The 22,027-nt window shown below is 47.6% G+C and overlaps 1 protein-coding gene across 2 annotated transcripts; it reads left to right on the plus strand.

Moving 5' to 3' along the window:
• The first annotated feature begins 215 nt into the window (after positions 1-215).
• LOC106642977 (uncharacterized) lies at positions 216-21,631 on the plus strand. Of its 2 annotated transcripts, XM_089594480.1 has the most exons (3): positions 216-719; positions 759-1,371; positions 20,745-21,631. In XM_089594480.1, the coding sequence occupies exons 1-3, from the start codon at positions 216-218 to the stop codon at positions 21,110-21,112; spliced, it is 1,485 nt and encodes a 494-aa protein (XP_089450606.1). In that variant the 3' UTR covers positions 21,113-21,631. The 2 variants fall into 2 exon arrangements, with proteins under 2 accessions (XP_089450606.1, XP_089450605.1); XM_089594479.1 differs by having other exon boundaries at positions 216-1,371.
• The last annotated feature ends 396 nt before the right edge of the window (positions 21,632-22,027 follow it).

The raw sequence follows: 22,027 nt of genomic DNA on the forward strand, positions 1-22,027 counted from the left end.
CAATAACAAAAAAAAACAAACGATAGTGTCAGTCGAAAATGAGTTCGCGTCCGTGGCTAACAGTGTCGGAGTGGTGTTGTTGTTCATATTGCTACGACGGCGTCGAACAGTTTGGACAGCACTGAGCGTGTGTTGCCGCACCGGAGGAAAGGAAACTAAAAAAGGGCAAAAGAGCGTGAAAATACAGACAGTGAGAAAGAGAGAGAGAGAGAAACATGTGTAGTACGGAGATGACAGAGGCCGCGTACTCGATGTCGCCCGCGACGGCCTCGCCCAGCGGCGGGGGCTCCAGTGGCGTGGTAGTTGGTGCCACGGTGGGCAGCTGCACCCAACAGCGGTCCCCGTCGGCGTCGAGGACCTGCCCGGAGCAGCCTCTCCCCGAAGAGGAGGAGGAGGAAGAGGACGACGAGGACGAGATCTCGGTGGGCTGCCCCAGCCCCCTGCCGCTGCTCGTAGCCCCGGGCGAGGACGGGGCACGGCGCGACGGCGAGGAGGACTGCAGGGCGCGACGGCGGAGACAACAGCAGCTACAGCTCCACCAGTACCACAACAACAGACGGCGCAGAGCCCCGTCCCCCCCGGCAACTGAGCTAACCCGGCTGAGGGAACAGGAACGGGGCGAGCAACAACAGACGCGCTCCAACGGGGCGGACGACTACTTCAAGCCGTTGAAACGATTGAGGATGCTGCAGCAGCAGGAACAACAACAACAGCACAGGGTACACCCGGGCTCGGGTTCGGAGGAGGGCGATGCCGAGGAAGAGGAGGAAGACGAGGAGGAGGAGGACAGTCGGGGCGAGCACGAGGCTAGCGAGCGGGGCGTCAAGAGTTTCAGCATCATAGATATCCTGTCGCACCGGCCCAAGGCGAAGATAGTCCGGCCCTGGGACACAACGAGCGAAACCGGTGGTGGCTGCTTGGGCTCGAGCCCCGGTCGCGTGGCCAGCCTGCCCCAACCGGCCCACCTGCTACTCCAGCACCGCCATCACCAACAGCAGCAGCTACTGCAGCACCAGTTCCATCAGCAGCAGCAGCAGCACCTGATGGGCATGTCCCTGGCCTCGATGAGCGAACCCCCGCTGAGCAGCTCCTCGTCCTCCGGGCGCAGCTCGGTATCCGACTCGGGCAGTCCCGATCCTCTGCTGCATCACCACCACCACCACCACCAACACCACCATGGGCTGCACCCCGGGATCCACCACCCGGGTCTTCAGGCCCACTCGCCTTCCCAACAGCAGAGCCTCAAGCGGAGCAAGGGCTCGCAACAGGCGGGGAGCAGCAACGGCAAACGCACCCCCGGCCAGGGTAGTCCCCTCGACGCCCTCTTCCAGATGACGAGCAAGACCTTCGACGCGGGCGAGCACAGCCAAGGTAATATTTGCACGCACATTCTCTTTTTTTTTTTTTGAGCTTCGCTCAGCGTATCAACCTTGTTTCAATGGTACGGTCGATCTGCGTCTATCATGGGTATGCTCCCGCAAAGGGCCGTTCTTGTATTTTCGTGAGGGATGAGGTAATAAAACGAACGGGGTAGCAGTCGTAAAGAATGAGAGCTCGGTCGGCGGATATGATGGCCGGTGCGGGTGAAATGAAAATCCGGGGCGAACTCACGAGGAGGTGCCCTTTCTCGTGATCCTCCATTGTTCCACAAATCGTTTTACGACGCAGAACTACATTATTTATAAGTACACTCGCTCTCGGGCTGTAAGGCTACCGAAAGTAAAGGCGCATGCTGTTGTTTATGACTGGAGCTCCGGTGCGATAAGATCTTTTCGAGGATTTTTCGATTTCTTCACGCCCTCCCGATGGGGATTTGTTGCTACAGTCGCACGACTGATTGATTTTTCCAAGCCAAAGACGATTCTTTTTTCCCCCTCCTGGTCCTAATTCGGTTCTTGGCTCGTCAAGGTGCGACACATGCTTGCTCGGCGATTTCCGACGGAACGTGTACATGTTAAGTATATACGTAGGCAAAGTTTATACCTGCAACTTGCGGACGTTTTTTTTTCCTTCCTCCCTTGTCTTTATTGCCGTTTAGTTCGGGTCTTGCATACGGATATACCGGTATTTTTTCTTTTCTTTCTTCGACCCAAAAAAAAAAAATGTTATCCCTCGTGGTATATACATGCCTCTCCTCTTATTTTACGCATTGCGAAGCGCAGAGGCAAAATTTGGAGCAGTAAAATTTTTACGAGAGCTTTTATGGCGTGTCCCGAGGCGTCGTGAATTTAACTGCAAAAACGTGCGGGCTTTAGCAACAAACTTTCGTGAGCTGTTAATTTGATTCTCCGGCGACAAAGAAGAACGAGACGGGGCAAAGTAGCGGGAGGAGGAGGGGAGAAAAAAAAAAAGAAGAATTTTCCAAGTGTCCGTCTCGTGCACTGTGGAGTATATTTTCAATTTCACGACTGTCACGACATTTTAGCGGGCGTGCGTAAATAATAATTCATGCGATCGACCGAGTTTCAGCGTCATCACGAAGAAAAAATAAAAAATGAAATAGTGGTGGAGGAGGAGGAGTACCACAAATGACGCGATGAGCATAATATTCGACACGTAAGAGATATGGGGGGAACAATAAAGGGCTCGCGTCGGCAGGGACTCTCGAATAGAGAGACGAGATGCGAAATGCCGAAAGTGTTGTATAGGGGGCACACCGAAGGGGGATAATTTCAGTTTTATGGGAAGCAGAGCGCGGCAGAGTACAAAGCACGCCCCGTTCACACGCACAGACCCATACATTCTTCTTGTTCTCCGGCTCTTCTTCCCAAGAGCACCAGCAGCCCTTCCTCCCTCCTTTCATCCCGATGCTCTTTCATTCGGCTCTCGAGTTGTCTCTCTCTATCTCCCGGCTACATTATACTTACTCATAACAACTAATTTCCCATTTCATAGCAATGCGGTCGCGATGAGCGAATATCACAGCCACCGCCACCGTTGATGATGATATTGAATGCGAATCGTTCGGCCGAATCATACTCGATACGTGTTCCATTAGACCTCCCCCCCCAACTCCCCTACCCCCTGGGATTCAAATTAGATTATACACCACCAGCCTCCGCTGGAGCGCTACGCGGCTAGAGAATCATCATCGCCAAGGCGGGCGCGGAACAATCGACTCCTGTCCAGGCCACGGTAGCCTCACGTATTCGCAATTTACTTTTGATTATTGTGCCGTACACCCACCCTACCTGGCCTCTCTTTATTTCCTTTCGTTATTACTTTGCACACGAATTCGCTGTTTTATTCCCGATGCAGAGTGTCGTAACATCGTCTTTTCCGTTTTTTTTTTTTCTCTTTTTTTTTTTCCTTAAACTTCCTGGTGGAGATAGCAAAATATATATACTCACCTCTTGGATTTGCATGAAGGCATTTAAAAATAGCATTAGTGAAACAAAAAAATACGAGGTGTATTGCATCTTCCGTGGAATATAAAATACGCTTGATGTGGTTTTTTCACGTCTCGATCATCGTTTATGCTGCCAACTCTTTTTTTTTTTCTCCTTTCAGAACCGACGATACTTATTTATTACCATCGTATACAAGTGGTTGTTGTTATAATTTTTTTTTTTTTTTTTTTTTCCTATTTGCTAAATCAGCTTTCTCTCTCTCTTCTATATCTTAATTAGCATTAAACTCTCGAGGATCGGAAGTTGGAGAGTTACGCAAGGCTGCAGCGACGGGGCTTTCATTGATTTACGATACGATTGGGGATCGTATAACGCGCAGCTTTTTTTTTTTATTGCACTTCAAAGTTAAATAGGGAGATTTTAAGATGACGAATGGAACCTTTTAAAAAGAACGCAGTGCGACCGAAACGAGGCGTTTTTGCATCGATTGTTGCCTCTCAAGGAAGTGCCTCTGACAGTTGACTGTGCGATAATCAGAGGGATCGTATGCACGTACTTACGTGTAAACGCGAGAGGCTCTGGTATGCGATCGAAGGGCACTTGTATCCCGAGGAGGAAGACCAGACAACAGTGGAGCATTGGGTCCTACGTGGAGTGCATGTATATTTATGTACGTAGAAAAAAAGTGGGCCTGCAACGATGGTAAGAGCAAGCATGACCTACGAGAGTAGTAATATATAGTATCCGAGGGTCCTACGGGCCGTTTGGGTCGGGAGGAGGGAAGACCTGCGGCCTTGCTCTCGGGTCAGATTGTTATGACAGTTTAGCGAACAAACAGAGCAGAGCGAGAGAGCAGTCGTCTCGTATTTTTTATGCGAACAGAAAACGGAGCTGCTGCCGTTAGCTCCCGCTGTTAAGTGGCTGATGCTGTATTCATATATATATATATATAACCTCCTCCGCTTTCCAAACAGCTATCGATTTTTTGGATCCCCAGCCGGCCGGGCTACCGCTCTTACGCTGTATGTTTTTAGCTGCTCTCCCTCTTTTTCCTCCTCCTCCTCCTCCTCCTTCGGCGCTCGCTCGCCTTTTTTCCGTTTTTTTTTGTTTCTTCATTCCTCGCGTTTCGTGCACGGCTCTATAAAAGCTGTCTCATTATTTCAAAATTACAGCGTTTCCACTCGATGCTTTCTCCAACTTTTTCGGTACTTTTTTTTTTCCTTCCCTTCCCTCCCTCTATGGACGTGCTACTTAACAGCTCATGCAAATTTGCAAAATACATAGCATTCGGCTGTAAAACTTCATCAACGCACCGATCGCGCGGAATTTCAATCCTCGCCCCAAACGGGAGATAATAAATTAATCTTGGCATCGACAATGCGAATTATACATATACGCGTGTACAGTCTCTCACACTCATGATGATAATAGTAAAAACAACAAGCTAAGCTGAACAATTATCACACAAGCCGCGTTAGTTTGAAACAATCAGCATAAAAAAGCACGAGCAACTACAACCTAATGACTATTATTATATACGATGTGCTCGTTTAACTATCATTATAATATACTACGAGACTGCAACAACGATATATTATATACACGATACACCTCGCGACTAAAAATATACATAGGTATGTATCAAAGCCGTTTGAGGCGCGTTGAAACGACAATGATGATGATGCACTTTAATTAACCTGGATCCTCTTTGATCTCCCTCTCGTCCCCGCACATTTGTACAAATGCGTTGCTTGACTCTTTATGTTACTTTATCTCCCTCCGCACGGCCCACTCTGTTCTAATTTTGTGGATACATACACGTATCGGCACACACAGAGGTGATGGCATTATTTACGCGTATCGACGGATCACCGCGCGTGGGGTGGCTGCCGGATTTTTGCATCGCGCGAGGTAGGGGGTGGGGCTATTAGTTTGGCTAGAATCCAACGGGGAGTCCTTGCGGAGCAATAAAAAAAAAAAAAAAAAGGCAAGCCGGGGGAGGTAAGGTTCGACAGGGGGTTCGCGGTCGGATGATTGGCTCGGCTGTTTGTCGAGCGCCGGCGGCTGTGCTCCCGAGAGTCGGGTGGAGGAGGGGGGGGTCCACGAGTACAGTCGGACAAACTGAGACGGATCGGAGCCATAAATCCTCCACCACCACCACCGCCGCTCCGATATATATATATATAAATCCCGAGGAGGTTGATCTCCCGCCCGACATAAATACGACTTAGCGAGCTGCGATTTACAGCTAATTGAGAATTATTTGCCGCGATAGAGGATGATGCTGATGGGTGCGATTCAAAGGAGAGAGAGAGAGAAGGACTGCCACTGCGCCGGATATTGACATTGGCCGCTCCATCACGAAACCGTCTCATGATTGTTGTTTTTTTTTTTTGTTTACCTTCCGCCTGCTCTTCCTTTGGCTGCCGAAAAGGACCAATTTCGCGCTTTTGGGAAGTGAGAAAAAAATTACATCATTGGGCTCGCATCTTGTTAAAATTAATTTCCTCTCTCCTTTTACATCCCCATTCATCCGCCGATGCCTGTGATGGACTCGTAAAGCTTCGTGGCAGCCCAGCCATTGTTCGGACCTTTTGCCGGAGAAGAGGGGCAGAGAGGGACAGGCTTGCTGCACGCACAATGAGAAAGAGAGAGAGCAAAGGAACAAGTGTGGGGGCACTTCCGTCGCCCCGTCAAAGGAAAAGGATGAATCTCGCGTGCGACTCCATTATTGTCGCGTGTGTGTGTACACCTCCTCGAAATTTTTTCGCTCGGCATTGTGCCCCTTGCGAAATTATTGCAAAGCAAACAAGCCATCCACAGGCTCAAAGGAATAATCGAAACGCTCGAGTAATTTGTGGCCAGCAAAATGAGCCTCACCATAGATATGTTGTACCGTAGTCGTTTGACGTGTAAACTCCAGGTGGGATCAATAATACATCACGGACGTCATGTGTTAAAAAAATTAATTGGTGCAGTGAAATCACTGTTAAAAGTGTGACGTTACTGTCCCTTCGCCCATCGTACAATCACAAGCTGATGCACGCAGCGAACGTGATTTTTACTGTAATTGAAGAAATAGTCGGCATCGACTAATTTACCAAACTAAATTGGGTATGCCAATTGTTATCTCTCATGCCCTATTGTCCAGACTAGATTAAAATGTATATGTATATCGAAGATTCCGTGAAGCATCTCCTGGCCCAATGAACGCGTGGTCAGTAAGTCCCTTTGGCTCCGAAAAACAACAGAAGCGCGCCAATAGCTGCGATTGCCGCCTCCCTCTTCTTCTCTCGTGTAAACCAATGTCCAGTATGGTTTGGTTTGTGCCTATGTGCTAATTGCCGGGGCCCAGGGAAATAATTGAGAGGTGCTAACGACGACGGTGGTATAGTTGTAGGTATAGAGCTCAGCTTCGTTCGATCGAGACGCACGACAAAAACAGCAGTGGTATTACATTATGTTGCCTATATGTACAGCCTATGTATAGACTGACGTGACGCTTGTAATTTATATAGGTATAAGGCGAGGTATACATATCCTTTGGCTTTGACCGCGCGGCCCACAAAAGCGCCTGCGCAACAGGGAGCCGAGGTCCGAGCACAACGTATACTCGTACAATGGACATATACACAAGTATACAATACCTTATACATATATATGTAGAATGGAGTAACTCCCGCGATCGATCCGCGAGTCATTAGCGCATCAGTTAGGCCTGCCACGGCATCCTTTCTCCTCTTGCCACCACCCCCGCGTTGCCCATCACGCTCTTTTCCATTCTCTCCTCTGTGCTCCGCGTGTTTGCGTGCCTCATAGCTACGGGTATATGTATACCCACACCTGTGTACATGTACCGCGGATTAATGTTTCATGCGCATTAACAGCGCCAGCGTGTTTGTGTGTCCTCTAATTAGCCGCTCCGCCAAATCGACGCGGCGGGCTGTTTTGTCCCCCTCGTTTCAGCCCTTCCGTTCTTCGCTATAAATAATTATACGACAAACACACTCGACTCATTTCGAGCCCCCCCCCCTTTTTTTTTAACTTTTCCGCGACTCTTGCACAGAGCTATACACAAAAAGGTACATCGATCGCTTTTTGTTCCGTTCGCCCCCAACACACAGGGTCACCATGTTATCAATTGTCACGCACACGAATGCATAGATGTATAATCGTATGTCGTGTATACACGGCGTTCATCATCCAGAAGAGGGGCAGGGAAGAAGAGCTGCTGCGGACGAAATCAAACCGGCCGATTTTTTATGAGACTAGTGCTATTAGCGTATAATATTATATACCTACACCGCTGGTGGATCGGATCGCGGCGTTAAAAGGCTCGAGTTTTCTGAAATCCAGTCTCTCTCTCTCTCTCTCTCTTGATCCCCGGCTGTATAGCCTCGAATGAGGTTTTTTTTTTTTTTTTTTCCCTGGTAGATGTGTGTGTGCGCTTGGAGGCCGCCTCGGGCCTGTTACGGCCGCCGACAAAAACCGAGAGAAGAGAAGAAGCTGACTGCGGAGGAATATAAGTATGAATCACGATGTTAACACGGGCTCCGACAAAGGCTTATACAGCTCGGCAGACATGGGTGCAGGGCTGGCCAGTTCTAGAAGCCGCTCACGCACACGAGGACGGCTCATTTACACGCGCATATACATGCACGGGGCAAGTATATTATATGCTCGCATTAGCCTCCTGCCGCACGCAGTCACGCCATCAGTTCTACATCTCATCTATATACATACCCAACTTTTTAACGGTCGAGCGCTACTATATATATATATGTACAGTGCACCATAGTGGCAAGATATCGGGTCGTCTGTCCGATTTCCATCGATGCCAAGGATATATTTATATACGGAAATGCGAGATCCACCGAGACCCCCTGCCTCGGATCGACCCACCGCCACGAGAGCCCACGATGCGGTAGCTGACTTTTCTTCCCTCGGCCACTTCCGTCCGTCCCCGCTGTCGCAATTAATTCGCTCTGCAGCCCGACACCGACCGTCTCTTCCTTGTTTCCTCTCTTTCGAGAACAAGACAATTCATTGATCAACGGACAAAAAAAAAAAAGCAATAAATTAATACCATATAATATAGAGTGCAAAAAAACAAGAGCTCGTTTCAGTTTCCAAGTACAAGTATACACGTGCGGTGTATATTATAAATACATGCAGTGGCCTATAACGCCACTTGGCCTGTCAATTCGAACGAGCCGTGCTTTCGCGTGGTCGTCAACCCAATTGCAGTAATTTGCCTCGCTGCACTTTATTTCCGTCGCTTTCCCGAACACGCTGTATATACATCAGCCTACGGAACGCGTACATTATCCACATATATACACTAGTACCTATAACTATACCTGACGGAGCTAAACGCACGGGTCGTCGTAACTATTCCGCTGAATAATGCATACACCCGACTCGCAAGCGTTTAAAAAAAAAAATAAACAATAAAAGGAGGAAAAAAAAAGAGTCTCTAGAGGAATGAAGATGGCTCGAGTTTCGATACGGGAGTGCGGGGCAGCTAATTAAATTGGCGCCCACCTCCTCCGACGATGCACCGCGTATAGTGCCAGTTGGCGAGTCGGCACGATCGTTCGGCAAAAATACATCTGCACAGATAGTAGTTGTAGTGCTTTTGTATCTCTGATGTTATACCCTGCCTCGCGAGGCCTCACTCGTTAAACCTAATGACCTCTGATTAAGAGCTCCTTGCGCAATTTGTACGGTTATACTCTCTTGCTTCATTACGATCTCGTTACCGCGGAAGAGGACCAAAGTTAATGTGTCCATTTTTTTTTTTTTTTTTTTTGCAATTTTTTTCGTTTATTGATTTGTCGGTGCGCGCAAATGAACCGGCGGAGAGTGTAATGAGAAAGCGTATACCCGTTTGTTCGCAAACTAGCGCGGATAGCACGGGTGGGACGGTATACAGCACGGATGTATATGATATAAATGTATAAGACACGCGTGAGCCAAAATGCAAAGTTTGGGGGCGGAGAGGAGCCGCCGAAAGCCCTGGCGCCCCGTCGCATTGTAATAACGAGGTATTGAACAAGCAGCTCTTGGTATTGAATTTCTTAGCTCCCGAACGGGAACCTTATATGTGTAAGCAGAGCTTCGCGTACACGCGAAAACGATCGAGACTGCGCATACACGATCCTCATTAACCGACGGAAAAGAGCTTGTAATACATATGGTTATATATGGTATGGCCGTGCCTACGTGTCGATCGTTAGTCCTTCGAGTTCCCTGTATTGTTTCCGATTTTTTTTTTTTTTTTCCTCTTTATTTCTCACAGGTTGTTTGGATGATGATAATAGGTCGTAGTAAGTATGTGCCAGAAGCCGCGCAAGGACACGACAAACGACATAATCACTCGCGGGGCACGTCGCCCGACAAACTAACCTGTTAATTTTCAATGCACGGCGCGCCACATGTACGGCCGGTCTCCAACGTCATTACATAGATACGTATAAATATAAGCTGCTCGACTCTAGTTTGTCCGTGCCCATAACAGTATGTACCTATACGTAATTTTGTAGATGTACTGCCCTATACACACGTATGGTACAGTGCCGAGGAGGAAAAGCGACTTTTCGCAAACTATAGGGAGGATCGAGCGGCCAATTTATTTATCAATCAAAATTAAAGAAATCATGACGCGCCACCTCTGGCGTGGTGTTTCAGGTTATAGTACGATGGGGTGTACGTGTGCGTATCAAAGAGGGGGTGATTTCGTTGTACACGCATGTATACAGACGTAGGGGCAAAAGTGAGCTCGGAATTTCGGGCGCGAGGACAATCATCGCTCAGGGGGGTTCTCGTATATGGGAGGGGGTGTCGCCTGATGTGGGACAGGGTGCGCATTCTGCTTGGGAGTAAATCGCCTGGAAAATGGAAAAGCCAGTCGAGCAGTCGGAGCCGGCCGGTGACAAATGGTGCCTCCATCCACGGGCAATTTGCACCTCGGTATTTCCCTGTAAAGTGGCGCGCTAGCGCTCCCTCCTCTTTTTTTTTTTCTTTTTTCTTTTCTTTACCATATCGTGAAACCCAACTGTAAGTGTTGGTTTGCTTGTTGTTTGTGTTTCTTCTTTTCCACGTGTATATCCATGTTCTTTTCAACGTCAAAAGTTTGTTTAATTGCACGTGTATGTGTACGAAAGTTTTCAGCCGAGCGTGTGTTGAATCACCGAATGTTTTTTTAAAGGCGATTTTACCGCGGAGGGAACGAGGGGGAAGAAATCGAAAGTCACGCGTACACGGGGACACCTCGACTTACACACACACACACACCATGCTATAAGATAATAAGCGATCGAGGGTTTATTAATACATACCACCCCTCTATACGCGTATACCTACTCCGGGTACAATCACTATTGTAAATTGCGACCGAACAGGTATAGTTACTCTTGTCGCGATTCCATGTTTTATTCCATAGGCAAAAAAATTTTTCCCATTTAACTTGACAGTTGTGCGTTTGTATAGCATGCGAAGGAACAACGGACGCGACAAATCGCTTGATGTACTCTAAGGAAAACAAAAAGAGAAAATAGCCTGAGAAGCGAATTCCCAGAGATATCGGTCGATCGACACGAAAGAGCATCGATCGAAAGAGCAATAATAATATGTATACACACACGAGGGATGGGGGGCGCAAACACACACAAAGAGACATGCACGTAATAATGATGATCCAGAGAGGGAGTCGCGCGCGCTCGGGACGAATTAAACGAGCGAACGGGGGTCGTTTCGCGGCGTGTAAAGGAGGGAGCCATGTAAGCCGGGATAATAGCATGACGCGATTTGCTCTTTTCACGCCCGATTTACTCGTGTACTCTCTTGCTTGGTCCTCGGCGGTGCTCGCATACGCTTGTCGACGGGGATAGACGCCTCGAAAAACAAGTATCAGCCGAGCAACGAATAAACCGATTCGTCGCCATCTTACGGAGCTTGGCTCACGTGGCCCTCCGAGAATTATACATTTACACACATGAGCTCGAAGAGAGAGAGAGAGAGAGGGAGAGCGACGTGACAGTAGCCAGTCTTGCACGATACGGTCGGGTGTTCTGTTTGGAGCCGCAGTACATAATATGGAAGAGAAGAACCGGGGGCGGCTCGCGTTTGATATCCCGCTTATCTCGAGAGCCCTCTCCGCTCCCTCCTCCCAATCGCTTCTCCTCGCCTTGACGCTATTAATTGGAGAGGGGGAGGAGGACGAGCCAGCCCACTACTTATCTGCTGACACGCGGCTTATTGCTCCCCTAAAACGGAGTGGGGTATACGTATCGACCCGGGGCGCGGGTGTGTAACTTTGGCTCGGCAGCACAGGGGGTCCGCAGATACGGTCGTCGTCGTCGTTTTCAACTAAAATTCCACGCGAGCCTGGGGGAAGGCCGGGAATGAGACTCGCGGGCGCGCTGCGCTACCGGCGTGACGAGGGATTTGCTGCCGGTAAACAGGCCCGTGGTGCGATATGTTTTTGCGAGCCGGTCTCCCTCTCTTTGAGAGAAAAATGAACTGACGCCGACGATTTACGATTTTATGAGGTCAGGGGGGGAGGTGACTCTCTCCGGGAATTTTCGTACCTCCAAAACGAAAACTCGCTTTCTCTTTGCATTTTTTTGTATATTCTGGCTCTTTTCCTTTTCTTTTTTTTTCCTTTACTGTAAGATAGTGTGTTTATCAGAGCCAAATATACACCCACAATATATAGAAGCTAAAAAACTTTTTCGATAATCCGTAACAGTGAAAAAATAGTAAAACAATGGTTGTCTGTCAGTCTTATTTCTCAAAGGCGCATATATATTCACGTCAGTTTCAGTTTGTCGATCGAATTTAATTTTTAACTTGTGTTGACTCGCGGGGGAAGGAAATAAGTTTTCGGCTTTTTTTTGCTGGGGGATGGCGTTTGGTAACAGATACGTATACGTATATGTATACAGTCCCTCGTCTCTTGCGCATTCAATTTTCGTGGGCAAAGTTGCAAAGTCAGTATTTCGAAGTGGGTAGGTATATAGGTAGCTGCTCAAGAAAATTAGTCATGCTTCCAAGTGGACAGGCAGGCAATCACGGAAGCGGGGCGGTGTCTAGTCTCGTGGAAAGTGGTCACCTGCTACTATACACTCGTAACGCCGAAGATTAATTTTTCTTCGGGCTCGAGGCGTATCGGCGCGCTTGATTATACTTGTGTAATCGATCGAAAACTCCATCTATTCGGACCTGTTACCTTTTTTTTTTGGTTCGTTGTCTCGAAACTCTGCACTCGGTCCGCACTCGGTGTAATACGGGCGTTGACAAAAAAAAAACAATAGCTTGTGTTGTGAATGTTCTGGTACCCGATTGTCAGTAGTGTAAAGTATACAAAGTAAGTAGAGTCCAAAGGAACGCGCGCTGCTTCGTTGGTCGTTCCGTCACGGTTCCTCCGAAATTGGGCTACATCTGCCGTCTTTGCTTATACACGCTCACCATGCGACAACAACACGTCAATCCGAAGATTGAATTTAATCTGCCGTAAAGGAGTAGGTACATCGATGAGGGGAGGGATCGATTCGAGCTTACGCGCGGAGAATGACGATGACGCAACGATAATCGTTTCGCCACGAGCGGCTCTGCACAGGTGCCTGCTCCTATGTTCAACAGAAATGTATACGTATAGGTATACTTTTTCCTTCCTCTTTCTTCTCCAACCGATCGTTGCTCGCATTTACGTACACGTCCACTTGTTCGCTTACGATGTTTCCACTTTGATTTTTGTGTTTATTCCTTGGTTATTGCTTCGCGTCTCTGTCGAAGGAAAGCAGCGTAGACCAGTCAAAGTTAGCGGTAACAGCAGAGCGGAAGAGGGAAAAAGTAATGTAGTCGTCAAAAAAAAAAAAAAAAAAAAAAAAAAAAAGAAAAAAAGAAAAAAAAAAAAGAAAAAGGACCGTCGGGAGCTACCGTTTTGTAAAGCTAAACGGAACAGGGCCTCGCGGTATACCTTTCTTTCTTTATTCCTTTAGCGGTGAGCCGCAATGAAGAAAAAGAGCGAGAAGCTGGCGCGCCTCTGTAACAAATGCATGTTGATACAGCTGCCTTTGTGCTCGCGATCTCTCTCTCTCTCTCTTTCGCCAATCTGTACGCCGCGTTGTATATGGCTCCCCCAAAACCCCCAACACTTTGAGCGGGCCTGTCTCTATTGCGTGCGTATTTAGTATCTACCTCTCTTTGACGTACGAGGCTGGTACGTGTGAATTTTCTTCATTATCCAGCGTGTCTCTCTTTTCTTCCTCTCTCTCTCGATCGGCTAACGCGAGTTTTACGCTTCCATTGGTTTTGTTTTTTCACCCATCGTTTTGTTGACGACCTTCATCGTGTTACTTGCCTATACCCAAAAACAAACGGCATTGTACATATAAATCGGCTCACAAAAATAAGTAGTTACATGCAACACTCGCGTGCGAGATCGAAAAAATTGCACGAAATACCTCGTATCGTTTGAAAAAATTATTAAAAAGTGTCAATATCGCGAGCAGAGTAAAGCCTTTGCTAAAAATGTTCTAATATTCTATTAACAAGGTGACTTTGCCATGTTATATGTACACACTTGTTATAAACAGGTGTTTAGCACATTTAATTGGTACTGGCTGTAATCCAGTGACTCCTCGAGTGGTCAAGCGACAAGCACCAACTATTACGTTATGAGTAATTGAGAATGTAATGCCCTCGTTCGCATAAGCTCTGGCTATAAAAAGCTCCTGATATAAAATTTAAAGGTAAAACGACGCACTAGAGTACACACACGAGTATACCAATTGACATTTCTCGAAAAAAAAAAGATCTTGAGAGTTTCGTAAATTGTTCGATCCCTTTTTATCAAAGTTACCTCGTCTAGTCTCAAAGAACTAATCAAGTGGCTGATGAAAATTAACTTTACATAGCAGTGGTCGCGCGCACAAAACCATAGGTATACATATAAAGGAACTCTGGTTGGTGCTTTTTGTCGCGTCTGCAGTTGCGTTGCCGATGCCGAAGCACTTTTGTTTCGTCTTTGGACTTGACGGAGTGTAGAGGCTCGCCGAGACACGAGAGCTGTCGCTCCTTTCTCTCTCCTTCCTCATCCTCCGTATAGCCACTTGACACGCCCGCCTGCACTTAACGCGCTTAACGCGCTTAACACGCCACAAATCCGACTGCACCGTATTACCACCACGCTCTCCGCTCTCCTTGGAATCCGCGGAACGCCCGGCTCTGACAGCCTGATTGCATCACGTTCGACACAAGAGGCGTACATTGTGTTGTCGGACAGCTCTTAAATGCCCACTTAATTCGTCGTCTGGGCCGCTGCCGTTGCTCCACATACAGGTATACATACATACATACATATATATCCCTTTCATTCTTCCACCTCTCTCTCTCTCGTCCCATTTTCATCGTATGCTTCGATACGTTTGAAATCATCTCACTTGGAGGGGAAAGAAAAAAAAAATTAAAAAATCGTCCCGAGTGTGGTACAAAAGTAAAAGCTCGCGTCTCGTTTTCCGTTGAACGGTGCAGAAAAAGGCAAAGGAAAAAAAAAAAAAACGATGCATGGGTGTACCCATATATGAATGCAGGGGGCTTGTAAGCTGTCGCCGAAGTGAAAGGAGCTAGCTAGCGAAAAACGAATGGCGCGCGGGCGAGCAATTAGATCTGTCGTCCTGGAACATTATTTCGTTGTCCCGCGCGTGTAGATAGGTGTATATATATACCTACTTCGCATACGTGCGTTTCTAAATTAAAACCCTCGCGACTCTGCTGCTGCTGTTTTTTTCGCTGCGCTCTCGTGACGCGTAAACGAGTATATACAGGCGGAGCCGAGCAAATTGGCGTGTCGTGGAAAGTATACAGCCGAATAACGGAACGTAAGAAAATACGCCGATGTCAATGTAAAAAGAAAAAAAATACACAACAGTCCTGCGCGGCAGCCAAAAAGTGACAGGTGCTGCAGTCCGCTCGCTTTTTTATAATTATCATATTTATATACGTACCCACCCGATGGTGTATATAAAACACGCTCCTCGGACTGTACCACTTTGCGCGCCCAGTTCCTATATATAGGTATGGATGTAACGTCGTTCTTGCCGGCCGGCTCGTTTTCGCATATACCTACGACGACGGAGAGTACCAATTTTGCCCCGCTTCCTCGGAAGCTCTCTCTCCCTTCCCTTTGGCACAATTAATATACATCGTTCGCCGTGCCATCATTCGCTGGTTTATCGTTCCGCGATTCCCCGAGTTTTCGCTAAACGTCTCCGACGTAGGAGAACGTGGTGCTAATCAGCAGGCACTCTAGCGCAATACTCTAAAATGGTGTAACAAGGAAGCGCGACGCGAAAAGCCGGGGGTGCTGGAAAAAAGAATCGAGGGCATATTTGAAGGATGCGTAGGTGCAGCTTGCTCGCAGAGGCATCGAGTTGCGGGAAACACCGGGCGAAGAGAGAGGAGGGAAAACATCGCGTATATTCGGCCGAGTTGGCGAGCCGCTTCTAATTGCACAAGTGACGACATAACTAATGACCGACGATGAGCTATATAACCACGGATGGTCGCAGCCTCTGCTGATCGAAGGCTTTTCCGCTTCTACTCCCGTCTCTCTCTCTCGATCCCAGAGGATTTAGCTCCGCTGCTGCGCGCAGGTCCTGCGGACGCGTCCTGATTGATGCGCGGGTGCGAAAAGCCGAGAGGAGGGTCCTCCCGGCCGTTGACGAATTGCTTCTCAAAACACTTTGCGTCACTTTACACGCTGCACATGTAGGATGAGCCATACAACATCTATACACGTATATATAAATAAAGTGTTGCCGAGCGGTGATATCCTCACGCCCACCGTCAGTGCCACACGATCGCCCCCTCTTTGGTTGTACAACACCTACCGTGCGCGCCAGCTGGGATCGACTCTGCTGGTGGGCTGGGACCGATGAAAACACGCTAGTTTAATATACATATGTATTATACGGTAGGATGGGTCTTTTTTTTCCTTTTCCATGCGTATAATATATCATCGTCTCTCTTCGCCAAGGATATATTATGTACGAGGTACAGCATTTGTATATGTGAAATGGAAATTAGTAAGAGCGTAATTATCGCGCTCGGATGTATTAACTACCATATATATATACATATACATGTACATGTACGCGCGAGCGAATATATATATAATATGTACATCGTATTATGTATACACTGCAAATAAACTTGTCTCCGTGTGGTTGCCGCGGGCAGGCAAGGGGTGAATCGTTGTATTATGTATATAACCACGACGGGTAGTAACTACATTCGCGTTACTCGGAAACTCGAGCTACTACAGCAAAAGTCTAGGCCCGAAGAGGGAAAAAAGACGACGAGGAAGAAACGAGGCTTGTATGATGCGCGATGGAAGAAAGAAGAGCGTTGAGCTTGTTTCGGTAATTGCACTAATCAGCGCCACGTGGCCATACATAAGCTAGTTGTTGCATGGATGCTGACGCTACTCTACCTACCTATACATACCTACGAGGAATAAGACGGGGACGAGATGGATGATGATGGTACACGAGCAACTGAGAGAGAGAGAGAGAAAGAGCCGACGCGTGTATACTACATAGGTATAAGGAGCGAGCGAGTCGGCGGCAGTGGCCTAAAATAGAAGGGTTGCTCTCTCCTCTTGCCGGTTAGTTGCCGCGGTTCGGTGTACGGCGGTACTGATGTATACGTATATATACGCGAGGGTTTGTAATACGGCTGCTATACGCGCCGAGGTGAAAATAAGATCGAGAAAAAATATTCGGGGAAAGAGGTCTCAGTTAATAGGATCACAGGCCCGCGCATACTAAACGGCCCTTAGTGCCGCCTGCTCAGCTAAGCTCGACTTGGACCCTCTCTCTCTCTCTCTCTCCACTAACAAACCGGCACATTTAGTATACGTGTGGTTGCGAGCGGGTGCAAATAGATAAATTCACCCACTCCCCTTTCTTCCTCCTCCTCCTCTTCTTCTTGGGCCTTTTTTTGTTTTATTATTTATTTATTTTTCCTTCCCTCCCTTGTACTAATTATTGCAACGGCGTGTATATATATATATACCTACTTCGAATGCTCTGCATCTGCATTGTACGTTGTGTTGTCGTTTTAGGCTCACTCCCTTTTCCAATTCCTCCGCAGATTAACATGTTTCGAGTGGGAGCGATTTTTCATCTCAACAGCTTGATGATAAGTGATGCGTGGCCGCTATTCACGCGGGCCGAAAAACGTACGAAAGGAAACACAGTTACAGAGCGCGAGTAAATTTAATATCCTTGCCCTGTATTTATGGTATAGCCCAATACAAGTAGTTCGACGAATCATTAATAACAGTACGAGAGGAGCTAGGTGGGAGGGGAGAGTGATAAAATTTTCGTAGTCAATAATTATTAGGTAAGGGCTGAAAAACTTGGCGTGAAGCGATTAGTAGGTGGGCATGCATACACCGAGCGCTGGCCAACTGTTTCTCCCGACTATGTATAATGTATAATATACATTACGTGTGTGTGTGTGTGTGTGTGTAGGTCGGGTATTTGGAAAATCGGCTTTCGGACCACCCGTGCACGAGCCACCGCCGCATGGCACGCCGAACAAGCTATCATCTTTATCGATGGGTATCGGTGTAATGCCGGTGCGAGAAGTGCTCGTCCGCCGGCGGCTCAGCGCCTCCGAAATCACCAGGTGGAAATAATCGCCGGTTCCCTTATTCTTCTCCTTCTTCGCTGTACATTGCTATCTGCGTGCGTATACACACATATGTATACCTATATATGGCAAACACCGTGGGACGGCCTACTAATGAAGATGAATCCCGAACAGCGGCCCCTCCTCCCTTCCAATGACGCTCCGTAGGCACACTCACGCGTGTGCATGTATGTATATATTCCCTCTGGGGTGTCGGAGCGCTCCGGAAAATCAATTTCCTCGAGTTTCCAGAAAAATTTACTTTTCCTCACCCTCGCTCGCGTTTCATAAATTTAAAACTTTAGGGGTTCGCCTCTGTGCGTCTCTTTCACACTTTTCTTCTAATTGAGGTGTTTGCTTCAACGATACGATATTCAAGCACTTTGGAGCTCTTTTTTCATCATAAAATTCCTCTTTTCTCGGACATGAAAATTGTTAAATAAAAAAAAAGAAAAAGAAAAACCACCCGTCTAAGATGGGGGTTGTTTCCCCGTAGAGGTGTCGATATCAATTGCACGCTCATTCATATGCATCACCCTGCACGAGTATATATAGGGAAACCAAGACGCGTTCCGGGAACTCCGTTGGGTGTTTTCCCTTTGGGGCTCCAGATGCAAAAGCACGTAATAACCGAGAGGACCGATCGGTAAGAGGAGGAAGCGCCAACTTTGTATATATCCATCCCGGAGGAAGCGGCTCGTGTCCGGTGGCTGGCACGCGCGCGGGCCCGTGCTCCCTCGATCTGTTTTTGCCGGCGTGGCAGCCAACTCCGCGGGGGCTGTACCTCCAAAGTCAGGCGATAAATCTCGGCCGCACGGGCCCACCGGAGTGCACCGAGCACCTAATCGACGACGCGCCTATTTCGGGGAACGTCGCATGAATGCTCCCCTACCCTCCGACACGTGCCCGCTGCTCTCTTGTGGTATGTCGTGGCCCGGACAAATCACTCCGATCGACTTTCGTCGTATCCGATTATACTCTGAGCGCCGGTCACTTTCTCCAGGGGTGCTTATAATATATATATAGTACACAGTGCCCGGCGAACGAGAGCCGATTAAACAGCACCACTCGTCCCAACCTGTACTCTTTTGTTGTACCTCGTGAATATATAAATATATATTATGTATGTAAGCAAACTTGGTTTAGCGATAAATAACGTAATGGTTATAGGTACCTACACTGCACAGTAGAGACATACAGAGACGGAGGAGTATATTATATATAAAAGGAGCCGAGTGGATGTAATAAAGAGGAAGTGGAACAGAGCTGCAGTGCAAAAGAGTTGGCCTTTGAACGCTGGCTCGGAGGGAAAAGAAAGAAAAGGCAGCGGCGAGTCCGTGAACATCAAACGAATTAAATCTCCGCGGAGACTCGACCGCAGAAACTAATATCTCAGCGCCTCTTTCGCCCGTTCTCTTATCCCATCTCTCTCTCTGTACAGTTTACCGCCTCCTTCGTTTGTTCGTCCGCCCGCTCTCGATCGCGCTACTGCCTTCTGTAGGTGTACTCGCGACCCTCATCGCCAAAATGGTCGCCTCCTCTTCCGTTTTCTTCTATCGACACGACCGCTTGTTCTCATCTACCGTCGCCCCCCCCCTCCGGCAATATCCTTGCTCCTCCGGCCGAGGCGCGAAAACAATGACCGGCTCGTGGTTTTCGCGATCCGCTAAAAACACACGAGCCCCGCGTTTATTACACCTGGCGCTGACAACTCACACAAACGAGTCGAAAGTGGACTCGCTGCTATATTAGTATATATATATATATAAATGCCTACTCCCCGAACGGAGCGAGAAGCGATCGATTGCCCGTGGTGTCGGTGTATATACGTATGTGTATGTACACGTATATAGTCTTGCGCCAGACCGTTTTATAGTGTATATGTATATAGTATGGGTTATTGCGCAGGTGTGACCAATGGCGGGCCCCTTTGATCCACATCCGACGACGACCGGGGCCTCTGTAGCCTTATACACACGTGCGTGCGCGGCTGCCGTCGGGATTACGATTTCGAGCCAATTACCGCGTACACGCATACATGACGTGCTTTTTGAGCTCTTCCCTTCCCCCTTAATAACGCTAATAAATTTAATACTAGCTGTCCATTCGGCCGCCGTTCGAGTGCGATTTCGAAAAACCTTTTCTTTCGACCCGATCGGCAGCACTAAATGTGTTGTTCTGTCTTGTTTTGCGACTACGAGGGGCTAACCATGTATATCATACGTATATGTATATCCACCTATAGGCTGCTGGCGTTGCTTTTCACACGCGAAGGGGGAAGAAGGGCCGCGGCCAATCGGCCCGAGATGGCCTGGAACGAATGTGTAATACGACTTTTATGGGGTATATATACATATATATACATACTCATACTCTTTCTTTCTTCCCCGACGTTTTGAGATGCGCCTGATTTGTGGCGCGCGCCTTTGCATACACAAAAGCTTACCGCTTCTTCGGTTCCCCCTCCTTCCTTTTATTTATTTATTTTTTTCCTCGCTTCCACCCTTTCTCTCCTCTACCTGCCTCAACTTTCTCCCTTTCCCCCCCCTCCCCCCGTCTCTCTTTTTCGTTTCGTTCCAATCGTCTCGAGAATATACCTATATGAGGCCCTCTATGGAAACAAGGTTGATGCGACAACAATAAATAAATAAATAAATAAATAAATAAATAAATGGATGTTTGAACTTTCAGAGCAAGCGAACCACTTGAACTTGTTCAACAATAGGCAGCAGCCGAAGAAGAAGCGGAAGAGTAGGACGGCCTTCACGAATCAGCAGATATTCGAGCTGGAGAAGCGTTTCCTGTATCAAAAGTACCTGTCGCCGGCCGACCGGGACGAGATCGCCAGCCAGCTGGGCTTGAGCAACGCCCAGGTGATCACGTGGTTCCAGAACAGGCGGGCGAAGCTCAAGCGCGACATGGAGGAGCTCAAAAAGGACGTGCAGTCGGTCAACCCGCTGCTCGTCGCCCAGCACCACAAGACCTTCCTCGAGAACGTGCAGGACCTCGGGATCCTCAAAAAGAGGCCGCTGCCCGCCTCCATCGACGACAAGCCCTAAGCCAATCGTGGATTTTTCAAAGTGCATAAGTGATAAGTGACGGTTATTGCACGCGCGTGTGTGTGTGTGTTTTTTGTAAATATGGTTTCTTCATAGTATTACCTGTTTGTCGTTTCGTTTCTCGTGGATTAATCGCCGGGGATGGGCGGCAATTCCACTAGCTTTGCCGTCGTCATTCGGTATACCCGGTCGTCCGAACTGTATCATACTGTAATTATACAATGTCTGTTTGTCGAGTCGGAAAAATAGTTATAAATTATTGCGTTGGCTCTTTAGTTGGGGCAAGGAGACGAAACGAGACGACTACAACCAAACTGGCTGTTTTTCGTTAGGCTTGTGTGTAAATAGAAAAACATGTAAATACAAACCAAAAATGGACGTCCGTTAAAATATTATACTATAGTGCCCGAGTGCAGTCGATAATTATGATTGTATATCCTCTGTGCGTCTCGTGTTGGGTTGTATTATTTCATAGACCACGGCGTAACTGCTGAAAAATGACGTTATTATGTACCTATAAAGACCTATGATATATATATATATATATATGTGTATGTGTATATGTCGCGATCGGATAAATACTTGATGAAACGGCGGAACAAAGAGAAAATAAAGATATGTATAATATGCATCCTCTCGGTGATAATATGTACGATGATATTACGCGGGCACTGCAATATATGATTATTATTTAATTATACATACATACACGTTTAGTAGGGAGCTTTACGATTTTCTATATGAGTATTATACGAGGAAAAAGACAAAAGAAACAAGGAACTATTGTACATTATTAGTGTCATCATCAAATCGGAATGCGCATCCGCGGACACGCGCCCGTGTGTCCCTCCTCCGGACTTATAAACAAACAAACAAAAAAAAAAAAGAGAAAAAGAAAAAAAACAGTAGAATGTG

The sequence above is a fragment of the Copidosoma floridanum genome, unplaced genomic scaffold (assembly GCF_036245765.1).
Source record: "Copidosoma floridanum isolate Cflo_tuat_1 unplaced genomic scaffold, Cflo_Japanese_pri ptg000021l, whole genome shotgun sequence".
NCBI lineage: Eukaryota > Metazoa > Arthropoda > Insecta > Hymenoptera > Encyrtidae > Copidosoma > Copidosoma floridanum.